This window comes from Channa argus, chromosome 1, assembly GCF_033026475.1.
Source record: "Channa argus isolate prfri chromosome 1, Channa argus male v1.0, whole genome shotgun sequence".
Classification (NCBI taxonomy): Eukaryota; Metazoa; Chordata; class Actinopteri; order Anabantiformes; family Channidae; genus Channa; species Channa argus.
This window is the reverse complement of record NC_090197.1, coordinates 50,757,437-50,775,101: the sequence shown is the minus strand read 5'-3', so window position 1 is coordinate 50,775,101 and position 17,665 is coordinate 50,757,437. Positions and strand designations below refer to the sequence as shown.

General features: G+C 42.8%; 1 protein-coding gene across 1 annotated transcript in view; it reads left to right on the top strand.

The window, feature by feature from the left end:
- Positions 1–17,665, top strand: part of dntt (deoxynucleotidyltransferase, terminal) — a 67,514-nt gene that overhangs the window by 6,489 nt on the left and 43,360 nt on the right. The window contains exons 3-6 of the mRNA XM_067474244.1: positions 1,283–1,393; positions 12,695–12,865; positions 15,906–15,977; positions 16,171–16,294. Coding sequence (XP_067330345.1) covers positions 1,283–1,393; positions 12,695–12,865; positions 15,906–15,977; positions 16,171–16,294 — 478 coding nt within the window. The remainder of the gene's footprint in view (positions 1–1,282; positions 1,394–12,694; positions 12,866–15,905; positions 15,978–16,170; positions 16,295–17,665) is intronic.

The following is a 17,665-nucleotide window of genomic DNA, read 5'->3' as shown; positions in this document are numbered from 1 at the left end:
GCCCCTTAAGATTCCCTTGAGGAACTTCAGCAATCTTTATCCAGCTGATTGGCCATAGAGGATTCCATTAACCCACCTGGCTGCCCTCCTCCACGTGCACGACGGTGCAGGAGTTGCACGCAGTCCCGCAGCCTTTGCTCAAACCTTTCATCTCAGCAGATGGTACGTGGAGGAATGAAACTGCGGCATGTAGACTGCACACATTCGTTTAGTCACATTTAAGCCATGCGGCAAAGGCGAAGAGCACGCTGGAGAGGAAGCCAAGAGGGGATACGCCGCCTCGGAGAGCTTTACCTTCCACACCGTAATAGGGCTGTGTGGTAACCGAGCACAGATGGGGGAAACCAACCTCTGTGTGCTGACGCGAAGACATTTGTCTCCGCGGACCCACAATCACCTGGTGAATTAAGCAAACTGCAGCTGAGGTGGAAAAATGATGGAAAAGCCCCTGTTGTATTTAGAAAGAGTGTAGCCTGGAAGTTTCGAAGGCAGTTTTCACTTGTGATTGGCAGAAAAGGTTTGCCATGAAATGTATTCAAAGTTATTCTTTTTTTTTGGGGGGGGGGGGAGGGAGAGAAAGGCTCCTGGCAGAGAATAAATGATGAACATTTTTTGAATCCCTTACTGATTGATTCAGCTCAGCAGTGTGAGAAGCACGAGCTCTTTTCATTATCTTTTTGAGACACCCCTGCTCCTTCTGCAGCATCGGGCCCCCAGTCAGCACAGAGCAGTGACAATCTCTCTCCATCTTCCTCTTTCTCCTCTTCCTCCTCCCTCTTTAACCTGCTCCCACCCAAACCACGGGTAATTTTATGGACACAAGATTCCCTTTTGTGATGTCTAATTGTCTGCAAGAATATTAATATCACATTGTCGTAATCCTTTTGACACATATATTACAAATGGGAGAACAGTTTTTTTTTTTTCATAGAATGAAAAGGCAATTTACAGGAGGCAAATTGGATGATGGCAAGCAGATTTGTAATGCCACGGGTTAGGTAGCGTAATGGATTTGGATGCTACCAGACTGTGAGATGAGTGTCATTAGCCTGTTGCCCTGGAGACACACAGTCATAAAAATAACTTCTCCAAGGCAATGGCTGTGTTTTTATGTAATTCAATTTGAACTCTTGGCTCCGTGTTAGTGAGGAAGATCCACACACGCATCTACGCATTTGGCCGTCAACGGTTTACAAGAACCCCAAAATTAGGATGACGTACGACTGTGTACGCATGTACTTTATGATGGTGTTCACCAATGTCTGGTTATTTTCGTGCACAGGACACCTTGCACCCATCACCAGAGTCTTCTCCACCCACTGCTAAGGCCACGGTTTCCCAATATGCCTGCCAGAGACGGACAACGACCGAAAACAAAAACCAGATTTTCACAGTAAGAAAATGTTTTTTCTGACTTCACTCTGGACTAAACTGCACTCTCACATGTTCTCACCCGCCAGAAGCTGCCAGTCTGACTTTGCAATGTAAAAAAGGCCTTCTAATCTGTTCTGCTCTAATTGGACGGCTGGCTTGCTCCGCACACTAGCACTCTGACACAACTTTTCCGAAAAACACATTAACCTGCAAATGAGGAGCAATCTGCGGCTACGGCACATTGGAAGTGCGACAGCTGACATGCCCACGATCCTTGGCACGCGGGCTGGTGCGGACACGCCCAGAGGCGCCTCGCACTGTGCCAAGACGGGCGACGGACGTGACATTTCTCACAAGCAAATGATGGAGCTGTACCTCTGCCATCTGGTGGGCAGCATGGGGTGGGTGGTAGCAACGATCAGGTTTTTAAGCAAGATTGGGAAAATGGTTAATCGGGTGACGGGCCTGTAGCTGTTGATATGGGTGAAAGAAAAGGAAAATGATGTTGCGCCCGTGTTAATGCCCATGTCCCTGCAGGTAACGAAAAGAAAAAAAAACAGTGTCTGCACGTGATCAAGGCATGAAAAAAAAATGCATCTTGTATATCAGAGTAATGACTCAGTAGCTGAAAAGATTGAGATACTTTCACAAAATAATGACTAAGCTATTCAACATGAAATACTTTCAGGATGTGATGGCTTCCAGGAAGTGGGGTTTTAGTAACTTCCTGATATTAGGCAGAAGTCAAAATACCGAGACAGTATCTCAGTATTGTGATTTTAGAAAATCTCTTTGTCCGTATCAGTGGGCTTCCACACGCACCAAGCAAACAGTAAACACTGTGCAAATTATTCTGAGTGGTGCCTCAAAGATTAGCTGATCTACATTTTTGATGATTACTCATTAAGGGCATTCATCAAGCTCCATTATCATAAATATTAGGCCTTACTGCTTTTTCCTTTTATTAATCATTGTAAATCAAGTGGAAAATCGGTTTGGGCTTTAGTTAATTATGATGAACAGTTTTTAATATTTTTTACATTCGATGGACTGAATGATTAATCTGGAAAACATATTATGTTCGTTAAAAGTTTACCAGCACCGGTGTGACCTGATGGAACATTCACCATCTTGCTTTGGGTATACAAATGCAAATGCTCTTTGCATATCATTCATTTCCAAATGTCTTTTTTTTTTTTTCTTCTCGCTGACCCTTTTTTTTTTTAGACGCACTGTCTTGACGCCACATTTGGCACAGAGTATGAAAGCGGAGGTTCAAGATGTGGAATATCACTGTGAAGTGACTGGCAAACCTCTGTGCGTGTTTGTGTGGGAGTGTGGAGACCTGCTGATGAGCTTCTGTAAGACCTATTAAGCTGAGCTTTACCAAGGGGCTGTGAGGCATCTGTTTCGTAATGACTTCCCGGTGACAGTAAATGCACATAATAGATGCCCACGCGTGTAAAGAAATTCACCCACATGTGCTTGCATCCATATGAGAAAACTCAACGCTGACACACACATTCGTCCACAAGGACAGACACATCCAGATGTGCACACCCACACACGCCTCACCTGGGGAGGGTCGCCATTTCTTATCCCCTTTCTTTCCACACCATTAACTCCATAATTAGCAAACCCACTCAATTTCCCTATCCCCATGATTAACTCATTATCCCCACATAAAGCTACATCAGAAAAGACTTACTCTCTGATGAGAGACAGAGAGAGAGAGAGAGAGAGAGAGAGAGAGAGAGAGAGAGAGGCTGCACTCTACTCTAAGGGGGACGGGATGCAATTTTTTGAAATTGCTCTCAGACAAAAATTAAAACCATGGGTTTGCCTTTGCCCTTTGATTGTGAAACAAGTGTGGAAATAAGCAGCAGCAAGCCGTAGTAGGACTAATGAGGGGTAAGCTATTGATCCACAGTGAAAAAGCGATCCTTGATCTGTCCTGCTGTCGATTGCAAGGCAGTCATGAAAACATGTCTAATTAAAATGGATCCATTCCAATCTGTGTATTTTTTTTGCATTGAGTCGCATAACACGTCAATAGCAAATTCAAGTGTTGACGATTATCGCTGCTATTTTGCTGATATTTACACGGCGCATCGCACAGTAACTGATATGAGCAACACGTCTACTCCAGTTGAAGTGCCATTGGTGGGTTAGAGGCCTAGTTGTCGAGGCGTGTCTGTCCCCGTGTTGGGAAGTGGCCCGATATGGATTCCTGCTCCTTTATGGACACTTTCAATAATGTGTGCTTGGAAGGTTTATTCTCACTCATTAGCAGATTAAATGTCAGTTAGCAGCACTGTAGTGTCTAAAGACAGTGGAGACAGGCACCAATCGTCCCACAGGAGACTCACAGGAAAATCCTCAGTGATACACAAAATTATGTTTATTGTAGTCAAGTCCACTACTGTATGTGGCCGAGCAAAAATATTTGCTACTTGCGTCTGTGCAGCATGGCTATCCACAGTGCCACTGTCACCTAGCAACCAGGACCACATGACTTTCCCTTCTAGTGAGGTCCTGAGGTTTATTCATTATTTATTTGGCTATCTTTCTGGTATTTTCAAAAGGAAGCTCTTGCCAGTGAAACATTTGGACTTTTAAAAATTGATATTTCTTCTCTTAGTTGGTTTTCAAAAAAAATATTTCCCACTGTGTATCCATAGAAATGCTCACCGATATTTTCACATATGCTGTGTAATATGTAACGCTGGGCTCGGCACAGTTGAATCAGCCAGTAAATGCTGAGAACGGGGCAGCTGACAGCTAGGGAAAGGCCAAGTGACAAGTCTAGAAAGACAGCTGACGGTATAAACTCCCTCTTGGCCAACATGGACTGGCAATTCTTGATGGAAGCAGCACTTAAGCTACAAGTAAGCAAAACAGCACCAGCCTGACAATGAGCGAGGGAAGCACTGGAGTGAAAGCCAGTGTCAAAGGTAAAGGGGAAAAAAAATAAAAATATTTCTTTGTAGCTGGAAGATGTTTGGGAGCAGGTGAAGAGCATCGCATCCGGGGACCCTGCATTGTCAGGATTTCTTAAAAAGTCAATCAAATAGGCTGAAATTCGTCGACAGGCTGGTAACAAAGGTTCACAGGATATCACCCTGCCACCAGCCGAGACGCTGAAGGCTGAGCCGAGCTACAGGGCCAGGAAAGTGGAGTGGGTAGTCAGGAAAGGAATGAAAGGCGTGATCAGTAGAAACCTACAGTGAAACGGCCTAAGGCTAGTTCGAAGGGGAAAACACGGCTTGCTGCAGCCTCAGGTCTGATAGGTGCTGTAGCAGGGCTAAAAGGGGCATTTGATAAGATGTGAGAGAAGACTTGAAGTGTAATGTATTCATGTATTTTATTTAATGTGTTAGACTGAAACTTTGTGGAAGTAGACAAAAGGCAGCAGTAAGTCAAAGCAGCAGCAGGAAGTGGATGGACAAGTCAGAAACACTTAAACAAAGCTCCACACACAAAGTGCTGCAAGACGATTTCAAGCCTGCGTGTCGGTGAAAATAAGGAAAGACGCTTTTCTTAGCATCCGTGTGAGTTTACGAAGAGTCTCCGTCTTATCTACTGTGATTCTCAAGAAGAAACTGAAGACATGTGTTAAAGAAAACTACCACTGCAACAGGTGATCGAGGGAACTTGAACATCTGAATTTGCAGATGTTGTGTATTTGTTTGAATAAGCCGCATTTTGCAATTTCTCAGTTTAGCAGCCTCATCCAAAAGACAAACCATAAATCCACAAAACCGAGCTATTAATTACTAATAATAAATGATCGTACATTTAAACAGACGCAAAGCAGTGAGGCAAATATTATTTTGTGTTCATATGTTTGTGTATGCTGTGTGTGTTAGTGTGTGTGTGTAGAGGGATCGAAGTGTTGGAGGAAGCAACACGCGATGATTTGCAGATGAGGCCGATGGCAGAGCAGCGGGGTGGAGGGTGTGGGGGCGGTGGGGCGTGTTAACAGAGAAGGAAGTGGGAGGTGTAGATCGGTGTCAGTATCAGGAAGAGAGGATGAGCATCATGTCAGCAGCAGCACCCCAGCGAAGTGTCAGTCACATACCGGGAGCGAGTGGCCTTTCATGCCATGAAATATTGATTTATTCATCCCCCCCGCTCTCTCTTTATCCCTCACCGTCTCTGCCTCGCACTCCTTCGCTCCTCTATCAGTTCTTCCTGCCCTTTAGTTATGTCTAACACAACCCCCCCCCCCTGCTACAAATACTGTGCTCTCTCTCTCTCACTCGTCTTGGCTCTTTTGCTGTGCAGACACTCTTTGTGCGTTTGCTTGTGAGTCTGTCCTTTTTTTAAAAAATAAAATAAAATAAAAAAATCTGATTAGCCTTGAGCGTTATGCTGTCATAATTCCCCCGTGAGCCTGACAACCACTGACAAAAAGATTGACATTTGTGTCTTGGCTTACTTGACATGCAGCCTCAAAATCACTTAGCTTATTGGAGGCACTGTGAGAAAGAAGGATTCAGTCTCTCTCTCTCTCTTTTTTTTTTTCTTTGGTTAGAAGTAAACTTTGAAATTAAACGAAGCGGGGAAAAAGCCTGTCCCCTACTTCTTCATTTGATATGGGATAGATCAAACTCATCTCCGAGCTGTTGATCATGTTAAAAATCTTCTCTGACCTCCTTTCATGATTTCTTTTTGTGCATGCGGCGAGGTGGGCTGCTGTGCGAACATGACTCGCAGGCATGTCCGTGATATCTGGTGGCGGGGGGTAAATCGAAGCGCTATATCAATATCCCTGCACGCCAAGTCCTTCTACCAGCTTTAACTCCTCATTTATTAGATGAACACATGCGCAGGGTGGGTTTTGTAGCCTGTAGCGCAGGCGTCATGCAGCTGCTAAGACAACATGACTGTTAACAGAACGGCTGCGGAGGGTGTGTGTTCACGAGGGGTCTTGAAAACATGGTTTTCCACAGGCGAGATAATATCTGGTATCATTTCTTCCAAAGTTTTAATGGTTTCAGCTTCTTTCTCACCAAAACCCAGTAATTCAATCAAACAACTCCTCTAGTGTGAGTAAGATAACTTCTGATTTAAAGAAAAAACATAGTTATCTTGAAGAAGTCATTTGTTTGCCGCTGGAGATTAAAAATGCCATAATTATCATTTTTGGCTAAGTGGGGGGGTCGCTTTAAGGTTTAACCATTGGCATGACTGTGTTTAACAAAACTGCTTAATGAAGCTTTTGTAAAACAACTAAATCCGAGTGCAGTATCTTCTCTGATACATTCAGCAAGAGCAGAGAAATTAGTCTGCAATCACTCAAAACTCATATTATGTTAATTCCTGCATACTGTTAATCCGCCTCTTAAAGTGCCTTGAAAAAGTTTTCATAACCCTTGGACTTTTACACATTTTGTCACAATACAACCACAATCATAATTATGTGTTTTATTGGGATTTTATGTAAAAGAGTAACACAAAGTGTTACGCAATTGTGAAGTAAAAGGCAAATGATAAATGGTTTTCAAAATAATCTGACAATGGAAAGAGTGTGACACAACTGCAAACCTATCAAGACATGGCCGTCTACCTAATCTGACAGGCCGGGCAAGGAGAGCATTAATCAGAGAAGCAGCCAAGAGGCCCATGGTGTATGTCTGCAGGAGCTGCAGAGATCCACAGCTCAGGTGGGAGAATCTGTCCACAGGACAACTATTAGTCGTGCCCTCCACAAATACCAAAGACATTGTTGAAAGAAAGCCATAAGACGTCCCCACAAGCCATGTGGGGGACACAGCAAACATGTGGAAGAAGGTGCTTCTGTCAGATGAGACTGAAATGGAACCTTTTGGTCTAAATGCAAAACGTTACGTGTGGCTGAAACCTAACACTGCACATCACCCTGAACACACCATCCCCACTGTGAAGCACGGTGTTGGCAGCATCATGTTGTGGGGATGCTTTTCTTCAGCAGGGACAGGGAAGCTGGTCAGAGTTGATGGGAAGATGGATGGAGCTGAATACAGGACAATCTTAGGAGAAAGGATCTGTTAGAGTCTGCATAATTATATTCATTTATAGCACATTCATGTGTTTGAATTACCTGTCAAAGTCCAGACCTAAATCCAATTGAGAATCTGTGGCAAGAACTGACGATAGCTTCATCCAATCTGACTGAGCTTGAGCTATTCTGGAAAGAAGAATGGGCGAAACTTTGTAAAAAAAAAATTGAAAACCATTTATCATTTTCCTTTCACTTCACAATTATGTGCCACTTTGTGTTGGTCTATCATATAAAATCATAATCCAGTACATTTATGTTTGTGGTTGTAATGTGACAAAATGTGAAAAAGTTCAAGGGATATGAATAATTTCACAATGCACTGCATGTAATCGATGCGTCAGTTATGCTTAAGACCACTCATACATACTGCTTAACACACTGCCTGAGCAACAACGAATGCCGATAAAGGGGCTAAAGGAGAAGATATCCAAATCCAAGTGAATTGAGGACCGATGGAGGTGATGCAGTCCAGTGGGATCAGAGCTCAATGAGACATATTTATGTCTTTGTTTTGTCTCCTGTAGCAAAGCCACAATCTGAGGTCACTGCACCATTCGTAGTCCTGTGCAGACATGCAGCCTCGGGCCAGTGAGCAGCAGACGTTAGTCCAGCTCACCCAGGAGACTCACTGACCCGTTTACTGCAGCACATGGAACGAGAAGAACTACACACACACACACACACACACACACACACACACACACACTAAGTTCCTCTCACAGCATGGGGGGAAGGAAGCTCGTAATTAGATAGGTGATAGGGCGCGGCTGTGTTTATTGTGCAGGGGGTGTTAGAATAGAAGTTTGTTTTTTTGATGTGTTAGAGTTACTGGTTCATTGTTCATCACTAATATTAACCACAGGGCAAATTCTTGTTTGTCTGTTTTATCAAGAGTGGATAACTCAGAGTACAACCTAGAGGCTCCCAGCTTTCTAATACCTTGTTTGCTCTCAGCTTAAAATGACAGTAGGCCAGATAGAGATAGAGCTTAGAGCTAAATCCTGGAGTATTTGAAGCTTTTGAAAAATAATACTACATCTCAGTCGCCTATGCATTGTGTTTATGATCCTTCATAGTGACAAGCCAACAGGGAAATATCGTTCGACTCTCCAGTCCTCCTCAACTCCACAGTTCTAAACCCGTTTAGCTGGTTATAGCTTTACGCTTTTGGTTCCGTTTCACCGTCAGTTTTACTTTCAGCCGTATGCAGCAGGCAGTTGTGTCGACACAAAAAAGCTCCAACTGACCTACGGCAGGTCGACCAACACCCAGCTGGTGAACTAAGTGGAGCATTTAGCAGCTAAAGAGCCACATATTTCCCTTAGGACTTGCAAGAGACCTACTGTAAAGCTGGGACACACCTGAAGACTGGGAAAGTAAAATTGTAGTTACTCTGTCTCTTCCTAAGTTGTGACCTCAACGTCCACCAATTTCAGTCATACAGTAAATATAAGACATGATTAATGTTCCATCCATCCATTATCTTAAGCCACTCATCCCGTTCAGGGTCTGGAGACCATCCCAGCTGTTTAGTGTTCAATCAGATAAATCAGTGTAATGGGAAAGGACTGGTACTGGTACTGGTAGTGTTGATTCCAGGACATCAGTAGCAGCCACAGTTTTCCATCAGTGTGTGAGCAGATGTGGTTTATTTAAACACATCAGATGGATCACTGATAAACCTGATCGTTGAAAAAGCACTGTTCTCACTGGGTATGTGAGAAAGTAATAGTCTGGAGCTGGTTCTCCACATAGTGTCCAGAGTTCAAATGTGAAAAAGGCCTAAGTCCCCATGTACAGTATGTATATATATATACATAAATAAGTATGTATGTATATAATACACGTTATTATATAATGTGACACAAACTGGCCCGAAAAGCATTTTTCCCATAGTGAGTTGTTACACAAAGAGTCGTTATAACATTTTCTCTGAGCACCACAAACTTTAGAGTCAGAACTTGATCCTTTCAGTCTAGTAATATTTAGAAAGTCTGGAGGAGCCATATTATTTTAATTGATCCAGATTCGCGTGGGTAGGAATCCAAAAGCTACAATCGGAGGAGCGTGGACCCAAAAACCTGGAAGCGTTTGGGTCATTTTTCATCGGTGGAATGTGGGATAAAAACGTGCATTTTATTTTTATTTGGACTATGCTCCACTCTTTCGTAGGAGTGATTTGGGAGCCATATTGGAAACCGTTGAACTCCAGGCAAATAGTCATTGGTTGAGGTAGTTGTGGGGCCATAGGGACACAATTTTGAAGCAGTTTCCTTAATCGATTCAATGGCTGAGCAACAACGTATTCTGTGAGGTGTTGTTTTAACTCCATCATTTGTTCTTGCCGGACGGCTGAGCAGGAAACACCCACCTGCCCACTGACATTGTAATGGACTTTGTTTAACTTCACATTTATTTGGTGTCCGAAAATGACAATACAGTGGTTTTTTTTAATATATTGGACACATTCAAAGCTCCGCATTTAACTGATTGGTGCCATGTCTTTACCGGTGGAGTAAGAAGAAAGACATTTTATATGTGAAGCACCTCATCCTATTGTTGTTACATAGAAATGGGCCTAACACTCTTAATATTCAATATTGAAGCACAACATTTCTAAAAAGACAGTAGAAGACTAACAAGTTTTCATAAAAGATGGATAACAAGAGTTTAGTCATTTGAAAGTAATAATAAAACTTGTGGATTGGGAAAGAACGTAGGTGGCATGCAGTGTAAAACACACCCAATTACAAATATGTTGTTTGATTTCACATCAAAATAAAAAAAAAATATAATATCAATTATCACATTTCGCTTATTTAAATAAGCACAAAACGCTTAGTTTGGTAACAAGAATACTGTGGGGGTTTTCATGCTGTGATGCATTAAAAGTGTGTGTTATGTGTTTCTACAAATGAGTGAAATGTGATAATTGAACCGGGTCATTTTCACATGTGCTATAATAATTTTTTTGGGTCCTAAAGAGTGAAGTTATTGTTAATGTGCTTTTGGGATTGTTGTCTGAAAAGTGTTGTTACTTGAAAAGATACTAGTTGTTTTAGGCAGTAAAGTATTATAAAACCATTATCATATAAATATATATATAAAAAAAATGCTCCAAAGAAAAATTCATACCTCCAGGCAAAAGAGGATGTGTCACCTATGGCTCAAACAAATGAGTCTGTAAACATCGCAGGCAGCCAATTACAATGTATTTATTCTTTGAGTGTTTTAAAGCTGCTGGCTGAATAGGAAGAAGTGCAGTGGACCTGAGACCTAATTCCAGACAATCCCACTGTCTATCTTTTGGTGAAACCTGTGTTTTTCAGGAATAGTGGGAGTTCTCACATTATTACAGGCACAAAAGCCACCTGCAGCTCTTAATTTCTCCCCCGGCTGCACCAACCTGCTCCATCTGAAAGACGTCGAGACAGGAATCTCATTAGTTTTTTGTCATATCCCCTCCACAAAAAAAAAAAACAAAAAAAAAAAAACCATTACCTGTTTGGCAGGGAATGGATGACAGAACTCTCCTGTGGTGACATGTTTTCCTCCACTTGGTTCAACAACAGAATCTCGTGAGTTCAGCAGTGAAGGGGTCCAGCTGAGCAACGTGCCAAGTGTTCGTCTGTGCGCCTGTTATTAGAAAATGTGACAATTTTTTTTCATGATGTGTTTTTTCTCACTTTATTCTGTTGAATCCACGGCTTTAATTCTGAATTTAGATGACGCTCATTTGAAGTAACTTCCCCACTTGTTACATTAACATTCTACCCAAAATTTCACACAATTGGGCGGAAAGTTAAGTGTCAGACAAAGAATGATTTAGCAAGTGTAGTCATACTCCACCTGCCACCTGCTGCCTGGTGTTTGCACAATGCAAGTCGGTGGAAATACATATAAACTCAATTATATTTGCAGTTGTTGTTGAAATTCGGATCAATTTGAGATTACATTTGAATGGAAACCTACCTATTGATAGGATCAAGTTGATTAAGGGCAAACACTTTCATTATTGTTGAATATGGTCATTATTTTGCCGATGTTGAAATCTACAAGCTACAACGTGTTCAATTTACCATATTAGGTGTGTTGAGGACAGTGTGGAAACAGGACGTCCGTCCAGCTGTGGATGGACTGTCGAAGTGTCCCTGGGCAAAACACGGAAGCCCCTGCAGCCCATCTCCATCCTCAGCCGTGCAGGGCCGGTCCCAAGCCTGGTAGAAATTGGGGGGGGGGGGGGTTGCATCAGGAAGGGCAACCGGTCGTTAAAAACTGTGCCTAATCAACATGCGGACTAAAAAAAAAAAAAAAACCCTCTGTGACAACTCTGAAATCGCGGGATAAGCCGAAAGGACAAGAAGGAGAACAAGTTAGTGGCATGAGAGCATAGGAACAAAGGATCTATAGGTGTTAAAGTTGGTGGGCTTGTTTCTAAATCCATTATCAATTCATGTCTTTGTGCGAAGGTTCACAAAAATAAATGTGCCACGTAACTGGAAATGCTTAAAGGTGGTGAGGTCAAACGTAAGACACAGGCACCAGTTTGCAGAACATTCCTTCTTTCACCTTTCTCTGTTCTCAGGTTGTCGTTGTGCTTTTACTGGCAGGGGATGCAGCTATACTATACACATTTCTCAGAAACTTTTTCCCCCATCTTTCGTAATTTTTGCCACTTTTGACAAGTTGCACCTTTATATCCTTCACAGCCTCCGGCAACAGTTCTTGTCTTCAATCATCTAGTCCACAGCCATGATTGTAGGCGCGGCCTCTTTGCACATTTTTACATGTTGCTCGTGTAAAGGGAAAGTCCGTGACGGACCCTGTGGACAGCCTGTTGTGGACAAGTGGAAAAATGACAGGTTCCTGTCTGGTGTTTGCCAGTATCCAATGTCTCTGTCCAGTCATCCAAGAAAAGAAAACCAACATGCAGCCGGTCTTTCTGCACAGGAATAAACCAGGGACATAATGTCATAGAGAACAGAGGAAAGAACTGAAGGGAGTTCTCTTCCCTGTCCGGGTCAGTGCATCTCACATATGAATGCACACCTGTCACATTTTGGCTTTGTCTCTCCTTCTTTGTCCTGCGTTTCACTTCCTTTTCTTTGTTTCAATACTTTGTTTAAACAGCTGATGATTCATCCAAGATGTTCACCTTTTATTTCTCTTTATACAAGTGGACATTTATTTGAAAGGTTTTGTGTTTTTCCAATGTATCTGCAATCTTCTCCTTTAACCTATTCCTGCCTACTGTACCTCCCCCCCCCCCCACAGGATGCGTTTGAAGTGCTGGCTGAGAGCTATGAATTCAATGAGATTGAGGGTCCATGCTTGGCCTTTAGGAGAGCTGCGTCTGTCCTGAAGAGTCTGCCCTCAGAGGTGGACTGTATGGGGGCCACTCAGGATCTGCCCTGCCTGGGGGAACACACGAAGGCAGTCATGGAAGTAAGAATCAAAATCTGTATGTAGATTTCACTGAATAAAACACCAAAAGAACAGTGTCATCAAAGCAACTCTTCTTAATTTGTGAAGGAGGTTTTTACATCAGATTGTGTTTGAAAAAAAAAATGAAGCAATGTTTACTGTGATTAATTACCTCTCTCACAACACAATTTTCCTGGCCTGTGAACCAGAGTCTCATACTTCTATGAAATGATTCAAAATCAGTGGAGCCTGCCTTGAAGGTAGGAAAACACTTTGCAAAAGTCAATGGAAAATAGTCAGCGGTGAGTCTCAAAATTCTGTGTGTGAAGTGATTAATGAGCTGAAACAGTCACAGCGAATGGGATGAATATTTGTCGGAGCAATAACCCACGACCACTGAATTAAGTGTTTGGAACTAACTTCTCTAAGTTCTCTAGTAAAAACAAAATGTACCACCCATCATCATTTTTCAGTCAAGTGAAGGCCATTTGTCTATTTAGGTTTTTAGATTAGTGCAATATCATAGGACGCCTAAAGCATTTATTACTACTATAACTGTAGCCCACACAAATGGGTAAGTAGGTGCCCACTCTATTTTCCTGTTGGCACAGTAGGTCATTAGCATAATTGATTTGGTGGCTTATTGTTCTTTACATGCGGAGACCAAACATTATAACCAAATCAAAAGTTTCAGGTTGCAGGTATCGTGCAGGCATGAACATATAATGTGAGTGACACATCAGCTGACATGTGTGCTGTGTAAACCGAAGTGTGACGTGCATCTCAAACGGAGGCTTGTACTTTTGATCCAGACGTGGTGGTTTGGCAAACTATTGTTTCTGAATTCAAACGGGAACCTACAAAAACCAATGAGTTCATCTTTAAAGTCACCATTGGAGGGAACTCATGTTGCTGATTGAAATAGATAAAGAGGTAAACAGAACAGCGAGGGGTCGTCTCCATCTTGCAGTTGCAGCATTGGAAAGATCTGAGGACCACATGTTAGGCTCCAAACCCCTCTCATCAACCCAATCATTGACACTATATGCCAACCAGACTTCAGTGGAGCTATTGAAGTATTTAATGCTGCTCGATCTGAAATTCCAAAGTCACTTCTCTTATTAATGAATTAATTGCACTGAAACTGCAGCTTAGATGATCAGTATGTTAATGCACAGAGGTGATGCCTCAAGCACGTGGTTCAAATGTTCAATCACCGTCTCGTCTTTTACACTCTGTCTAATAAGACGCTTTGCCTGGATGAAACAAACTGAGTGTTCAGTTTCGAAATATCACACATTCCTTCCTTAACTTTCATCCTCGGCCGAACGACTAAAACTATAACAGAAACTAAAAAGTCACGTGATAGATTTCGCAGCGTCGCCACAGTCTCGTGTACTGTAAGCGCCGTGGCCTTCTCTCATGGTCGTGGGGGTGGGCTGGGTAAATGTTACCCAGCTCACCCCCACGTCTGGCTTGGTGGTGCTTTCTTTATTAGTGCACTGCCAAAAAGCACATTTCTTCTTCTAGCTAAAAAATGTGCCCAAATGTTTTTCTGGATATTAAAGGGATATTCCACCATGCAGAACACGTGTTGCTGCGAGGTATGAAATGTAAAAACATATTTATTTCAATCTTTCAACACAATACCAACAAAATTCGCCACACAGACGCACAAAAGGCAAACACACACACACACACACACACACACACCGTGACGGCACATAAATGCAGCTCATCTTTGGAGTCGTGTTGGGTCACTTGGCAATCATCCCTTCTCCTAAAGTCATTCTCTGGGCAAAAATCATAGCAGGTTGTCAGTAAAAGTGTGGAGAAATGTTTGCTCGGATGCTTGGAGACAACGCAGAGTCCCCTGTGGAAGAATCAGGTCCAGCTCTCTGACGCGTTAAACCCAACGTCACTTCGGCAGGTCTTCGAGCGAGTTGCAAAATCTGTCGAACCTGTCAGCGCTGAGGCAGATTTATTAGACTACATCACGTAAACGTAGCAGAGAGACCAAATTAGACCGACTGTGAATGACCTCTGCCTCTTGTTCTTACGCAATTCAGTCGTCCGCCCTTTTTACTTATGTAATTTTTTCACAACTACGTTGTCTCTTTGAACGGATCAAAGTTCGAAGCAAGAAAGTGACATGACACACGAAAAACAATGCGAAACCAAACACAGTAAAAACAAAACGCTCGATGTGCTCATGAACATCAGAGTGACACTCTGTCAGTAGTAGAACCGCTCACTGCTGACTGAACATCCAAAGTGGGGAAAAGATGTAAACCTACTGACATGAGCGTCTGGGAGCACTGATGCAGAGTTGGGGAAGAATAGTCAGCATGTGTATTCTTTGTGTGTGTGTGTGTGTGTGAGAGTGTGCACGAAGTGTGTCCTCCCTAAAGCGAGGAGTGTGTTGAAGCATTATCCTTACATTTGAGGTTGGCTTTAGCTTAAGGGTGGAAAAGCAGAGGAGGATGGGTGGATGCATCATTGAGCAGTGGCGACTGCTTTGTACTGTGCTGTGCTCACAGCCTGCATCCTAGCTCCACTGCTCCATTGCAACTAGGTGTCATCCGTTTCCATACACGCACACTTATTTTAAAACACGAGTGCACAGCCTCATTTTCAACCCTTCCCCACGGAAGACCACCGATATTAACCAGATAACTGCTGCCTGGTTTTCATTCCCCCGCATAATGATGACAGTAAAAATGTGACCGGCAAAAATTGCTGCTGCTCTGCTGGGAGCAGCAGTCAATTAAAACGCGGTGCAAAGTTGCTTCAGAGCAAACAATAGAAGCTGGGGAAAACATTGCCTCTGGGTTTTTATGAAGGCCATAAAAAGCAGTATTAATCCCAGGATTTCACAACAACAAAGTCGTTATTCCTTGAAAAGAAATGGAAATGAGGACACCTGATTCAAGTGAAAACTGTTTTCAAATGAGCTGCAGTTTGGCTCCATTTGTTAATTGCTGATGGGACAGAAAACATGACCACGCTGACGCCGACAGTGTTTTCCTTAATAATGTCATCATGCTTTCATGTTTCGCAGGAGCTCCTTCAGTGTGGCCATTCGTTTGAAGTTGAGAAAATACTCTCTGATGAAAGGTATCAGACATTAAAGGTCAGTAGATGAAAAACTTGTTTGCTTTCCTCGCTCTGGCACTTTTTTTAAAATTCCGTCGCAAATGATTTGCATTCGCTATCTCTTAAGAACACAGAGCCCTTTTAAACCTTGAATGCTAACCCCTTCTGAGAAGAGCCTGTCATTTCAGAGCATGTCTTCATGATTACGTCCTTATCTCGTTTCCTGCCAGCTGTTCACAAGTGTGTTTGGGGTTGGACCCAAGACGGCGGAGAAGTGGTACCGCAGAGGGCTGCGCTCATTCAGCGACATTCTGGCGGAGCCAAGCATTCATCTAAACCGGATGCAAGAAAGTGGTACATCAACATCTCACAGTCTCCACTTTGCCTCTCCATAAATTATAGACGGGAAAAACACAAATGGAGCTTGCTTACAAGGAAGACCTAATTCAAAGATCTAATCATGCGATTTCTGCAGGGGGGGGCCCGCATGTTAGTTTTTGTGCTTTTCGGTTCCATAGGAAGTTAAGGTTTGTAATGTGTTTTTTTCTAGAAAGTAATATGAGATGTAACCAGTGAAAAACACAATGCGAAAAGAAGTTGAGTTATTTTTTTAATACAAATCAATGAATAGTGACGTGAGGATGGGAAAGCTTGCTGCGGAATTCACATGAGTTCCCATCATCAGCTGGGCACAGAGAGCCAGCTAGACACAGAACGAAAAGTCACTGCTGTCTGGGACAGAGTTAGGATTTGTTAAGCGTGTTGAAGTTCATATTTTGGCTCATATCGCTGTGAGGAATTAGACATTCTTCTTTTGTTATTAACTTTAATTATTTGAGTTTGGATGGCAATTTTTTTTGGACAATTCCCAAATCAATTTGAGCAGCTCAGACTCTACAGCCATGGATGGTTTGCCAAGCAGGTCCAGCAGTAAGTGGTCAGGGAGAATCTCTTGTCGCAAACATTCACATGAAAAATGACACAGAAAGGCAAAAACAAGCAGAAAATAAAATGACCACAAAAAGAATGAAGGCCGAACATATACACAGAATGACCACAAGAGACACAAAAATGGTAAATGCTCTGCACTTATATAGCACTTTTCTACCTATTGGCACTTAAAGCACTTTACACTGCTTCTTATTCACCCATTCACACTCGCAATCACACACACACACACACTCACACACGGATGGGGGAGCTGCTATGCAGCTGGCCAACGCTCACCGGGAGCAACTAAGTTGGGGTTTCAATACAAATAATCCATCCATCATGTTCAGGATCCTGGACAGGTCAAAAAAAAAAAAGGAAATTTCTTTAAAACGATACAGAAAGTGAAAAAAAAGGTGCAGTCGAAATGATAGTTTAGAGCACACGTGCAGTGGTTAGTCTGTGAAATGATGCGGCGCTCGAATCTGTGGGGAATAGCTGAGTGAGGCAAACTGCAGCAATGCAGGAGCAGCCAGACATGCAGATAACGTCAGCTTCAGTTGCTGTCAGTGATAGTACATCCTACAGAGCATTGAACTCGCTTGGTTAAGTGTCTCAAAGGGAGAAACTGGTACACAGCTTTTCATTTGTCTGCTTCGTGTGCTACTGTAGCACTGTACGAGGTGGTAATTCAAAGCATGATAATACCCCGCTCGGAGGTTGCCATCCGATAACGTATTCTGCTGACAGACATCTTCATCAAACTGGTCGGAATCCATCCTGGGGAACACTGCA